The sequence below is a fragment of the Nannobrachium achirus genome (assembly GCF_963921795.1).
Source record: "Nannobrachium achirus genome assembly, chromosome: 2".
In the NCBI taxonomy this organism is placed as follows: Eukaryota; Metazoa; Chordata; class Actinopteri; order Myctophiformes; family Myctophidae; genus Nannobrachium; species Nannobrachium achirus.
Window position 1 is genome coordinate 5,282,346 of NC_137811.1, and position 14,609 is coordinate 5,296,954.

At 42.4% G+C, this 14,609-nt stretch overlaps 1 protein-coding gene across 1 annotated transcript in view; it reads left to right on the forward strand.

The window, feature by feature from the left end:
• Positions 1-14,609, forward strand: part of LOC308301406 (cingulin-like) — an 82,248-nt gene that overhangs the window by 37,671 nt on the left and 29,968 nt on the right. Inside the window, exon 11 of the mRNA XM_080745386.1 lies at positions 1,710-1,922. Within this exon, the coding sequence (XP_080601512.1) occupies positions 1,710-1,922 (213 nt within the window). The remainder of the gene's footprint in view (positions 1-1,709; positions 1,923-14,609) is intronic.

Below are 14,609 nucleotides of genomic sequence, written 5' to 3' on the forward strand. Positions count from 1 at the left end.
GCCATTTTTTCCTCCGCTGTGCTTTTAAACTACGTATTTTACCTTCTTAAACGCCCAAACTTTTTTTTTTGTGACGCGGAATTAACTTTTAAGACATTTTAGGATATTTTTAATTTTTGGGGGGGGTCATAATTCACCTGATAATTCACAGCTATTTTGACGTTCGAGGAGAATTGAGAACCAGCATCACTCGAACCGAGGCGGGCAGTGAGAGTCGTCTCATCCGTCCAAGGCGTACGATGTTCGGCCTGGGGTGGCCTGTTGCTCCACCTGCTCTACAAGCTCACAATGCACAAGCGCCTCTCGCTGGCCCGTGACGGTCGGTAATTTTCACTCTTTTAATGCGATGGAGGCGTGTTGCATTGTGGGACTCCGCTATCCAACGAAGTGCTTGAAGTGACCATCAGCTGTATGCTTCAAAACGAGGAGAAAGTAGTGCACATTCCAAGGGTAGGTTAAATGTGGTCTACGAAATGGGACAGCACTCGGCGGAGTCGGCGCGGCCCAGTGACGTGATCGCCCTTGAAATGCGCACTATGGTGCAAATCCCTTGGATTGGGAAGCGGCTATTGACTGACTTACATCGTACAGTGAAATGGATCTCAAAGACACACTTTATGGACACAAAACAACATATACAGATTAGATTCTGACAATGTTTGTCCTTACGTACGTACGTACATCCGACCATCTATCCATCCATCCATCCATTGCTGGTAGAATTGACACATGACTTAAATATACAAAGAAATGACTTGACTGACATGTTTGACAACTTGTATTATACTTCAAAAAGAAAATTGGTCAACAAGCTCACAACGCGTCGCATCGACACCTTGTGGGCTTGTAGATCTGCTATTTCCACTTCCTTTTTTTTTTTTTTTTTTTTTTAGTTTGAAAATATCTGAACATTTTACAGATGTTAAATAATCGCAATTCAGCGATGATGTAATGATTGTGACAGGCCTACACAGGGAGAGCTGAGCCAGGAAACAAAGCTCTCAGTCTATACAGGTCAATCTTTGTTCCTACTCTGTGGGTCATGACCGAAAGAATACCATTGTGGATACAATGGCCTCAACCCGTAGGGATGAAGGCGAGAAGAAGTTCAGTCATCTGGGAGAGACTCGGAGTAGAACCGCTGCTCCTTCACTTGGAAAGGAGCCAGCAATGGATGGATGGATGGATAGATGGTCGGATGTACGTACGTGCATATGTGGCAAAAATATACGGCAGAACTCATTATATATTTCCCCCCAAAGGTGACGTGTTAATTGCCATGTGAAGCTCAACCAATACCCCAGCTAACACCACTCCCAGATTTTCCACACCTCAATTACACCTCATTGGCTAAGGGCCCTGCCTTTATACTGTCTGCGACGGAACTCAAATACAATCATGCCACCTCATTGGCTAGTGGCTCTGCCTTTCTACCGTCTGCGGCGGAAAATACCAACTGTCTGCGGCGGAAATATGCGGCGGAACTCAATTTATAAATAACGAGGATAACATAGTGTTCTCGCCTTCGGCGAGCCCACAACTGATGATTGTGCCGTCAAACAATGAAACGGTATGGAATCAATGAAACGGTTGTGGGGGGTCCCTGCTTCATCTCTCTCTCAACTAAGGGGTCCTTGGCCTGAAAACGTTGAAGACCCCCTGCTCTAATACAAGGCTCTGGTGTGTGTGTGTGTGTGTGCGTTGCGTAGGAGTTGGCGTCGTGCCAGGCGGAGCTGGGCGCGGCGGGCCAGCAGAGGCAGCGGGCGGAGGAGGTGCTGAGGCAGCGGGAGAGGGAGCTGACCGCCCTGAAGGGCGCCCTGAAGGAGGAGGTGGCCTCGCACGACCGCGAGATGGAGGCTCTCCGCGAGCAGTACAGCACCGACATGGAGAGACTGAGGAGCAGCATGGAGTCTCTGTCACAGGTAAGGTTCCAGGTTCAAGGTTGTACTTTTAGCTCAGTTGCTTAACGCTGGTTTTTGACATTACCGAAACGAAGCGGATAAAAGCGCAGAGCTTTTCTTTTGGCTTCTTTAGGACCTAACGATGGATTTTATAAGGGTAAACATCATGGATTTTTGATGTTTACCCATATAATATCCATATCAAGTTGGTCCCCCATAGACTTTCTATACAGGAGGAAAATACCCAGACAATAAATCTGCTTTAAGTAGGATGTGAGGGGTCTAACTAGGGGTTTGTCATGATTCTCATGACCCAAAAACACCCAAAAAACTGTTAAAAATTATGACTCATCACTAAACCATCATTTTGTGGGGGCATTTCTCGCCCAAGGAAAGATTTTTGTGCAAAACAAATGCTTGCAATGGATTCAGAATCATGACAAACCCCTAGTTAGACCCCTCACATCCTACTTAAAGCAGATTTTCTTTCTGGGTATTTTCCTCCTGTATAGAAAGTCTATGGGAGCCCAACTTGATATGGATATTATATGGGTAAACATAAAAAATCCATGATGTTTCCCCTTATAAAATCCATCGTTAGGTCCTAAAGAAGCCTAAAAAAAAGTTCTGCGCTTTTATCCGCTCCGTAACGGTAATTTCACTAAGCCATTGCACTATTTATGGTTAGGTCTTTTGTACAGGTACATGATAAGAGTAAAACTTGTTTTGTTTGGTATCCTTCAGACAATGCAGTGGCGTATCTAAAATAACGGCAAACAATATAGTAGCAGCAAACCACATGTAAAAAAAAAAAAAATTAAGATCTAAAAGGGGTAATAATAATAATAAGACGTAGAAAGATGATAAAAGAAAGGGTGCAAAAGAGCAACGAGAAATGAAAAGAGCATCCTCAAATGTGCATTAAGTTTGGCTATACGCCAACAGCATATTTTTCCAGTAGTTGCTACTGTCAGGCATGCAAACTTGTAGCTTTTCCGCGAAAATCGCCGTTTTGAATCCAAATTGATCGTTTGTGTGATTCGTTCAGATTCGATGTAAAGATATTTAGGGTGGGTGTGTGTGTGTGTGTGTGGGGGGGGGGGGGGGGGGGGGGTGTCGTGTCATCTAGGCTGCGTTCAGCAGCAGTGAGAAGAGAAGCACTTTTTTCTCTTCTTGGCTCCGTCCGTTTGGTCAGTGCAGTAGTGGTGAAGGTGGATGGGGAATATGGTCGTTTTATTTTTGAACAATCTACTATCTAACTCAAATGTTGCTTCTGGGGGTGACATAGTAGTCTCTCAAGAACAGACTAACTGAGCTCCAGTTAAGTGAAAAGGACCTTTTCTTTGACGATGGCTGGCCAGATTGCTGACATAGAAACACAGGTTCTTCAAAAAAAAACCTTAGAAGGATTCAAAAGACACATATAGAATCGGGTCAAAATTCTAATGTAATAATACGCAATAATGCGTACCTGGTCTATGGGTTAATTTCCTCTGCCCCGACCCCGCCCCACTCTTTTCCTGTAAACCTATCTTTTTATTGCTGTTGCTGATATGTACTGTATTGTATTGTATGTCGTGATGATGCATTGTGTACAATACGGGACACAATGGAACAGGCAGATGATAAGAAAGATTTCAGTGCTACTGCTCTGCACACGTGCATAGGGCCAGTGTGTTCTCTAGGGCAGTGGTAACTTAATGTGCAACATTTTTTTTCTCTCTCAACAATAAAAAAACGTTTTAAAGGACTTTTTAATCAATGAACCAGATAGAGATGGATAGAGCTAAAGCGCCAAGCATTTCTGATACATTTTTGCTGATATAAACCTACTTTTTACTTTTTTGACCGTTGCAATCAGTGGTGTAAAGTAACATTTGCTCAAGTACTGTACATCTTTGAGTTATTTGTACTTTACTCAAGTATTTCAAATGTCCAATACCTTTTCTTCTACTCCACTACATCTTGGATCCAGACATTATACTTTTATTCGTATTCTGGTCGTAAAATCGGGGCGTTTCGAGAATATTTAAGGGTGTTTTTTATGCAAATGTCGGCCCAAACTCATCAAACTCGTCATTGGAAGTCAATTTTTAAGCCCCATTTTACTTTAATCATACAATGTCTCACAACTCACATGTGTTGTGAAATGGTAGATATACTTTCACTTGTTTTATCAGGATAGCAGGGTTGAAGTGCCATCGTGCACCTTTCTTGGTTCCCACAGCCCATGTGGGTGTAAAGGACAGCAGACAAAATAGATACTGCATGTTATGTACAGTTCTAGGCTACACATACAGTATTGTCACTGTGTATTGTTTATTGGCCTTTCACTTTCAGCATTATCACAGGTTATACAATTATTATTAAAACACTGCATTATTTGGCTGTTACACTTACTGTTACTACCTACCTATACAGTAGCATTTACTGCATATTGAGCAATGAAATGCACATTTCTAAAATATAATATAACCCAAGTGTTTGTCCAATTCTCAGATCAATATAGGCTACTTATTAAGTGTGCCTGCCATGCAATGGCAAAACACTTATTGTAATCCGCCATACTTAAGTAAGTAAGTAAGTAAGTACCGGTAAGTACATAATGTCGCCACAACATTTCGGCACGTAATAAGTGCCGCACGATTTACGCCACCGCCGCAATATATACATCAAAACGTGCGGCTCGGCCGGGAATGGGGTGCTATTACTTTTCTAAGAGAAAAGTTGTATCGTTTAATTGATATTAATTTATTAGTGAATTAATTTTACCCATTGACTTATAATGGGAATCGCAAAAACTCACATTCAATATTTCTTTTCTCGCAAACCATAGGGGCTACAGTTTCAAAACTTGGAGAGGAGATTTATAATGATATCAAGGATTAAATAAAAAATAATTTCGTCAGTTGGCCTCATGGTGGCGCTATAACAGTCCACTTTACCTTTCGGCCTGTAACTCTTGAACCGTGGGTCGGAAAATTAAAATTCTTTTTTTTCCCTGGATTCCTTGGGTCATGACGCATCTCCTCATATAGGCCACGCCCATTTGCGTCAGGATAGATTTTCCGCCATTTTGAATTTTCTTCAAAACACACTTTTTGCTCCTTTTCCTACATATTTTCTCCAAATGTCACAAAAATCGATACACACGATCTATGGACTCATGCGATAAACATATTTAAACGATATTTTGATAGTCCATACCGTTCTTCCGTAACAGGGTTCCAAAGTTAGCGGGAGGAGCCCGTTTTGTAAGAAGTAGCCATAAATCACAAACGAAACATCCAGTCAACACCAAATTTTAACCACAAGTGGGGGGCGCTATACTGAACATATACCCAAAAGCATTTCCACTTCGACCCATAGGGGGCACCACAAACGCGCAAAACGTAACCGTTTCATGCCAAAACGTGTTTTTCAGGGGGAACGACCCTCTCAAAACGAAACACTAACACCAACCGCTACACAAGGTTGCACAGACTTAGCGAGCTGCAGGCACACTTAAAATTTCTTAGAAATTTTCTTTTCTAGTTTTCCATTCATTAGTTAACAAGACAAATTAAGAGCTTGTGTATTTATATGTGCCTCGACCCGACGAGTCGGTAGAGCAGGGTTCCCCAATTAGTTTTCCCCAAGGGCCGAATTATGTCTAGGGTACCAAGCCGTGGGCCACAACATTGCAGGGGGCGACGGTGGCGCTCCCGCTACTCCAGCGACAGTTCAGATATCGTCGTTGTCGGGTGAAAATCTTGTATGTCCAAAACCGTTCGTTTTGCATTTATCATTTAAAAAATGATTTAAACGGTGCGAGGCGTTGTGTGCTTGTAGATCTGCTGTTTTCACTACTTTTGTGAGACGGCCTTGTATGATGCAGGGCTTTACTTTGCCAAAAAACTGGGCTAAGATGACAAGGCTGAATGTATTGCCTATTGCCCTGCTAGTAAGAGCAGAACCCACCCATCTGGCTCTGCTAAAATGACTTTGGGGCCAAGTGCTCAAAACGAAACTCCTGGGCAGGAATTTCCCTTGTGCTCTGAAACAGACCTCCATCAATCAACAGACCTCCCGGACAGGAGTTTCGTTTTGAGAACTTTTAGTCATTCAAATTCAAAATATATGTATTGTGAAAATTGCGGCTGCAGTGCCTAAGCAAAAACATGGGTCTCTTCTCCTGTTTCTCCAGACGCATTTCCCATTAAAAATGCGGTAACATGTCATTAGGTCGAACACCCTTTGGATCGACCACCAAACTCTAACCCAAATCCTAATCCTAACCTCAGTAAAACTATGCCTAACCCTATCCCTAAACCTAACCTCAGTAACCGTGACACGGGTGATTATCTAACCTGCCGATGCTGTTCGACCCAACGGGAGTTCGATCTATGGGGCAGTCCCCTAAAAATTCATTGAGTGCTTAAAGTTAAATATTTAAAAAAACTACTGAACATTTTTTAAAGGCCTGGTTCAGTCAAATAAATATGATACGTTTATTCCCAGTCTGTCACACAACAGAGTCATTATTATTAACCAACAGAGTAATGCATTATTAACCAACAGACAACATTTTAATGATGAAAAAAATCGAACAGTTTGAAAAAAAATGGCTGTAGGGGCGTGGCCTATGTATACCATGTACACCACGCCCATTCACGGAAGTATCTGCTTTGGTTTTCTTGATTAAAAAAAGGCACTGAAGTACATTTATTCAAAAAAAGAAAGTAACTATTTACTCAAGTACTTTGTTTTCAGGTACTTTGACTTTACTTGAGTATTATTATTATAATTATTATTTGCAGTACTTCTAGTAGTAGTAGTAGTGATACTTGAAACACGTGAAACATTTGAGTACTTTTTCCACCACTCTCTCTCACTCAATCACGCACGCACGCGCGCACACACACACACACACACACACACACACACACACACACACACACACACACACACACACACACACACACACACACACACACACACACACACACACACACAGAGAGAGAGGGAACAGCAACAACAGCAACAACACACAGTGAGAACGTTAGCGTTTAGCATCCGGGGCTAACATGAAGAAGGGAAGGAGCTGCCTAGTAACCGACCTGATAGGCTATTAAGTAGCCTATCAAAAGTAATTAATGAATAAGCATCACCGTGATGCGAACGATGGTAAAAGCATAAAAATGTGAGACCCCATATATGATTCAAAAATGTAAAGCTGTCTTATTCCACAATGCTTTAATATAAAGTTCCAATTTTTCTTTAACAGGGGTTCAGAAATTACTATTCTACATGTAAAATATCTATATAAACAAAAATCTTAATTCCCTGAACCTCCCCTTTAAAGAAAAGTAATGCCACACGTCTCCACAGTAAGCTGAACACATTAAAGTTCGAATGGTGTTTTTCGGTGTAGTCTGTAGGAGTAGATCGGTGCCAAAGTTTTGCGGAGATACTGACTGCATGACTGATATATAAATGAAGAAATGATGAAGATGACACTCACTTTCAGCGAGCCCACAATTATTACTCATGCCATGGAGACTTGAGAGAAAAAAAAAAACACAAAATATTATTGAACTCAAGTCTCCATGACGTGAGTAATCAGTAATTACTCACGGGGGTGAACTACTCCTTTAACCCATTCAGAACGGGTACACATTATTGCGTATCATTATTTTATGCTTTAACTATTGAAACATAGCAGATATATACAAGCTCACAGAGTGCCGCGCTGCGAGCTTGTAGATCTGCTATTTTTGAAAAATCGTGATAATTCAAATTTTGACCCGATTCTATAAGTGGCTTTTGAATCCTTCTAAGGTTTTTTTGAAAAACCCATGTTTCTATGTCAGCAATCTGGCCAGCCATCGTCAAAGAAAAGGTCGTTTTCACATAACTGGAGCTCAGTTAGTCTGTTCTTGAGAGACTAGACTACCATGTCAGTGGTTCTCAAACCTTTTCATGTGAAGGACCCCCAAAATGATATTTATTTGGACACGGACCCCCATCTCAAAATATCTAGTTCCAGGGACCACCCAGAAGCAACATTTGAGTTACAAACGTTCGCGTTGAAAATACATATACTCAAAGATTTGCACACATTTTCAAGACTTTTTCAAAAATAGCAGATCTACAAGCTCGCAGCGCGGCACTCGGTGCCGCGCTGTGAGCTTGTATATCTGCTATTTTTCACTGGTTAAAGCGTTCAATAATTCTAGGCCTAAAACACGTGTTGTGTGACTACTGAGTGACCAAGTGACCAGTCCCTCCAACCCCAGCGTGTAATAAAGCACATGGGGTTCCTTCTAGCCTCGCTGTGAGTTTGTCTTCTTTCTTATTGTTTCAACAACGTCTCTAAGTTGTCTAAGAAACTCCTCCACAGGACGTTCTTCCCAGCTCCCGCAGGGGCAGTCTTTGGTGGTTCCCTGTAGAGAAGATTAATTACATTATGTCCAGCAAGTGATAAACTCTCCATCTTTTACATTGCAAATACATTTATTTAAGTTATTTAAACTCATTCATTGCCTTTTCAAAATGGCTGCCAAGTTCCTCACTGCCAATAATTGTAATTTTTAGTGCACGGATACATTTTTAGTGCACGGATCGTGCACGCCCATGCCTAGATCATGCACCATATGTGTGCACGCTGTTCGCAGCTTGCAAACAAAAAAATCCGCTTGGAAATCCGTTCAGGCATTCATGAGATAGAAGCCATTGTTTTTTCTTCAAATGTAAACAAACATGGCTGCCATTTTGAAAGATGTGGTTGGTATGGGGGTTAAACATGCAATTTCGCGATTGCGATCATGCCTAATACATTTTTTGAGCTCCAAAAAAAAAGATTTTTAACTCATGGGATGCCCACGAGGTGTCTACACGTCAATCTCTTTGATGTCTCTGGAGGCCCACGCCGCTTTTGCCGCGTTTTACAATATCTATACTGTACTGTAGTTACTGTACTTTGCTACCGCAATGAAGGATCTACCACGGTGATCAAAAACCAACAATATGGGAAAAACACTACATTCCCAAAATGCAGCGCGGTACACGTGCAGTCTCCCTGCAGCCAATCACAAGCTTCTGTTGCCTAACCAAGATTGTTATATTGTATTGAGAACCTGCACTCTCCTTGCCCCTCGGCGTGCAGTCTCCCTGCAGCCAATCACAAGCTTCTGTTGCCTAACCAAGATTGTTGTATTGTATTGAGATCCTGCACTCTCCTTGCCCCTCGGCTCGCACGACAGCATTTGCGCTGGTACATTCCTCTCCTGTCTGATCTAAGTTTTTCATCACCTCCATGTTCAATAAGCGGCCTTTTCTACCGCCCGTGACAAACGTTGTGGCCCAGGTTTGGTAAAAAGTGGTCCAGACTGAGAGAAATCATGACCGTGAAAATAAACAGGACATCCGTGGATTACACATACTCGTATCATGGATACTATTTTCCCAGTGACGCGGAGGTAACGTAACATGGCGGATTCTTCTCCTGGTCTAGCTTTTTCAATCACCATGTTCAATGCGCGGTCTTTTCTACCTACCGTGACACAAACGCTGTGGCCCAAGATTGGTAAAAAGCTGTCCTGACTGAAAGAAAACATTATCGTGAAAATAAACTGGACATACTTGGATTACATTTACTCAACATATTACGGATACTTTTTCCACGCGAAGGTACGTAAAATGACGTGTTGCCATGGAGACGATGGGCCCCTGCGAGGGTAAACCCTGAATCACCGTGGGCACCCAATGTGTTTATGGCAGTCTGGGGGTACTGTAATAACTCGGGAAACTCGGGTCAGGCAGTCAATGAGTTAAGTTCGACAAATTAACAGGGTTAGGGTTAGGGTTAGGGTTAGGGTTGGATGCCTGAAATGCCTATGCCCTCAGGGAGAGGAAAAACCCTGCCCCAACTACATGGAGCAGAATTTGAAGTTTAAACATTTTAAAACATGTTTTTAGGACTAGGGCAAAGACTTTTATCATTGGTAAAAACAGAATGTCATAATAGCTTTAAAATGTGTTCTACTTGGAATTCAAACTAGGATCATTAATAGCTTTAAAATGTGTTCTACTTGGAATTCAAACTAGGATCATTATAGTTTCATGTCTCTAACACAGGGGTGCTGTGACGGCAGTCCAGGGGTGCCACGAGATAATTTGATAATATTTGGAATTTATTTGGACACTTGAAAAAATATTATTTAGTATAATTTTAAACTTGAAGTACAAAGCTATTTTCAGTCAGTTCTAACCAAAATGGCTGTTATCTCAACGCAACATAATCACTAAAATATCATCACTGTCGGGCAGAAACCTCCTATCTCCTCATGTCTTTTGCCCTGCTTCATCATAAAAAAACATTGCACAAAACTAGTGAAAACAGCCGATCTACATCGCGAGGCGTTGTGTGCTTGTAGATCTGCTGTTTTCACTAGTTTAGTACATTTTATAGATACATACAAGGTTTCCACCTGACAACGACGATATGCTATAAATGTAAGGTGCTGGGAGTGAAAATTATAATGTAGGGGTGCCTCGGATAAAAAATAAAATAAAAAATTATGGGGTGCCCTGAGACAATAAAAGTTTGGGAACCACTGCTCTAACAACCATCATCACATCACTTCACCTTACATGAGTTTCTCTAGGTGGAACATAGCATTATCAGGAGTCACTCTGTATCCTTAATTATTTGGCAGTAAACGTTTATATTAAATACTCACATCTTGCTTTTTGTTCAAGTAATCCTTTGTCTGGCGAATCCGGAAAAGTTGTTTGTCAGTGATGGTACACTCCCGCTGTGTGTTGTTCAGTTCAGCTTCAAAACACCAGTATACACAGGATTCCTGCATGTTTTAGGCCTAGAATTATTGAATGCTTTAACCAGTGAAAAATAGCAGATATACAAGCTCACAGCGCGGCACTCTGTAGATCTGCTATTTTTGAAAAAGTCGTGAAAATGTGTGCAAATCTTTGAATATATGTATTTTCAAAGCAAACGTTTGTAACTCAAATTTTGCTTCTGGGTGGTCCCTGGAACTATATATTTTGAGATGGGGGTCCGTGGCCAAATAAATATCAGTTTAGGGGTCCTTCACATGAAAAGGTTTGAGCACCACTGACATAGTAGTCTCTCAAGAACAGACTAACTGAGCTCCAGTTAAGTGAAAAGGTCCCTTTCTTTGACGATGGCTGGCCAGATTGCAGACAATAGAAACATATGTTTTTTCCAAAAATCTTAGAAGGATTCAAAAGACACTTATAGAATCGGGTCAAAATTCTAATTTTCGCGATTTTTCAAAAATAGCAGATCTACAAGCTCGCAGCGCTGCACTCGGTGCCGCGCTGTGAGCTTGTATATCTGCTATTTTTTTTATATTTAAAGCATAACATATTGCGTCATAATGTGTTCAGGCCTAAATGGGTTAACAGAACAGACAGTTGTGTTATTCAGTAACACACTGTGACTGAACTGACTTGTGGTTTTCACAGTGTTGCTCGCATGCCAAGCTGCCGTTTCCTGTACACCAGGGGTCGGCAATTAGATATGGCCAATTCATTCCGGGCCAATTAGATGGCGGGCCAGAACATTAAATGAAAGGCTATTTGAAGAAAGTCATGAGTTTGTAGATTGAATAATGTGCGCATTCTGCGCAACGCCGCTGCACGTTGGATCACAAATTGGTCGTTAGTGAATTGAGTGCAGCTGCAAGCCTGCAGAAAGACAGACTGCAAGAGAACTCGAAACATTTCTTCCATATCTGGTTCTAGTTGGCAAGAGAAATGACACATGATCACAATCCAAAGGCATGAAGAAAGAGGAGTAAACAGTGAAAAGGGGCGTTTAAAGAGGAATATGGACAGCAAACTTTGTGTTTATCCTACCTACCTGGTCTCATCTACGCAAAGCCATTTGAGAAGCACCACAGCTTTGCCGTGATAGTTTTGGCTGCTTGCAAGGATTTTAGACACAGCACCAAAGATGAAGAAAGATGAAGCATGGATAATGATATGGCACCAGTTAGTTTCCAACCAAGACAGAAGCAGTTTTACCACAGGTACGACGGTACAAGCTCACAGCAGCCAGCAGCACCACCACTCCACTGCTGCGTGGTGCGTGACTCTGCAGACTGTGTGTGTGTGTGTGTGTGTGTGTGTGTGTGTGTGTGTGTGTGTGTGTGTGTGTGTGTGTGTGTGTGTGTGTGTGTGTGTGTGTGTGTGTGTGTGTGTGTGTGTGTGTGTGTGTGTGTGTGTGTGTGTGTGTGTGTGTGTGTGTGTGTGCGCGCGCGCGTGCGTGCGTGTGCGTATGTGTGTGTGAGAGAGGCTGCACTCACACTGGGACGCACTAAGTTCAGTCAAAGTTGTTTGTTCAAAGTTGCGTCAAAGTCTCTTCCAAAAAATAATACATTTCCCACAATGCTTTGCGGGAAGTGGGCGCTTCCGCTTGAGGAGGAAGCAGATATGGTATTTGGCCATGTAGTTCTTTTGGAGATGTTTTTTCCACCACTGTATAAAGCTTGCATTTTATTATGAATAGCACATTCAATCAATTGCATCTGTGTAGGCATCACTGTCACCATCTATGACATGTAAAGAAATATTTGTAACATTCATTGTTATTGTCGAATGCTTACTGTGACACACACTTAACTTTAATTTATTTATAATATTTTTCGTTCTGAAATGGAGGTTTCATGTCACTAGGGTTGGACACGGTAACCGCCGTACCGCCGTACCGCGGTAAACCGAGGTCTACCGCGGTGTCAGTGTGCTTACCGCGGTAAAAAAAGACAAAAAAAAGTCTATTTTTTATTGGAAAACAAGCGAGTTTTAAAACAGGGGAGAAGCGAGGACCGCATGCGCTCCATGCCGCTCTGCTCTGGGCCGTGTACCACAGTTTGGAAGCCACATACGTCACTCTCACGCTCAGAGACACAGACAGTCACTGCTGCTGCCTGCGTAGAGGAGTACAGAACTTTCTCTGTAATCCACACGACACAAGGATGTTAATACATACCTTGTGTTGTGGCATATCTTTTTTTATTCATACGGATTACTGGCGGAGCGCGGGCCGCGTGGACTAAAACCGAAAATGAAACTATTTTACTTTTTCCATCGCGTCGCACGTTGTGCCCGTTCGGCGGCGCGTCGGAGATTTTATAACCTTTTCTGTCAAGTCTTGTAACTAAAACCTGTATATAGCAGCACTCAATCACTGGGATTTGAGAGTTGAGACGTGACGTGAGTTTACAGAATCACTGTACACGATCTGACTACCCGTCCTCTTCTGGTTTGTTCACACAGCTGTTTGTGTCTGAAAAGCCTACTAGCTAGCCTACGTTACTATGGTAACCCGACAGTGCAGATCTAAAAGCTCAGAACGCGTCGCGGATGCAATGTGTTGTGAGCTTGTAGATCTGCTCCTTTCAAAGCCATACCCGCTGTGCTGTACGGAGAAGTATAACTCGGGCGGTCAGGCTGTGTCGCCTCTCCACTGTGGAGAGGCGACTTTTGGGAAGATGATTGCAATATTTTGGCTTATCGCCGAACCTTAATTAATAGATACGGGGGTGCGGTAATTACCGCAGTACCGTCGGTAAATGGGAAGACGGTAATCGCGGTAACAAAATGTCGATACCGCCCCAGGCCTACATCTCACTGCAGTGCAGACAAACTCTGCTGCTGTGGAGTACAAACTACAAGTGAACACAGCTGTGTGGGATTGCATCATGGCCTTTCTTCCCTATTGGTTGGCAGTTGAACCCTGCCCTTCTGTCATCAAGTGCAGCTTGTCTGCCCTCTAATGTTTGCCTACAACTGTCTCTGTGCGTGTTGAGTACGTGTTGTGTGCTTGTTGGATGGTGCTCTGTGCAACCACAGGACTCTCACTAGACTTCAAACCATGTGACTTCCATCCGCAATGCATTGTGCTGTCTCTGCCCCCCGCCTCCCCCACACAACTCTCACACAACTTAGTGCCTGACTGTCTGTGGGAAGCCAGAGAGAGACGGTCCAGAGCAGCGACACGTTTGTTCGCTCGTAGTGCTACCAATCTAGTGGGACTGTCAAGTAGAATAGAAATGAATAAATCTCAAAATAATCTGAGGGGCCAGAAATAATTTCCGGGGTGCCAGTTTTGCCTATTGCCTATTGCCGAGCCCTGCTGTACCCTTTTGTATGTGGTTTGTAAAAGTATAATGAATACACAGCTTGCTAATCAAAAATGTGTTACTTATTAGTTGCAGTATTTCATATTCCTTGGGCAACGTGAACATGTGACAATTGCAGTGATCTGTAGTAACTCATGTCTGCCTATGAAGAACTACATTTACAGTATATCCAGTATCATGAAGAGGCAATAATAACACTCTTCTTTCTTTACAATACAGTGGTCATGCTATAATACCCATTTAGGCCTAGAATTATAGAATGCTTTATCCAGTGAAAAATAGCAGATATACAAGCTCACAGCGTGGCACCGAGTGCCGCGCTGCGAGCTTGTAGACAAAAGACACTTATGGAATAGGGTCAAAATTGAAATTTTCACAATTTTCCCAAAAATAGCAGATCTACAAACTCGCAGCGCGGCACTCGGTGCCGCGCTGTGAGCTTGTATATCTGCTATTTTTCAATAGTTAAAGCATGAAATAATGATACACAATAATGTGTACCCGTTCTAAATGGGTTAAATCAACCTAATTGCAGATA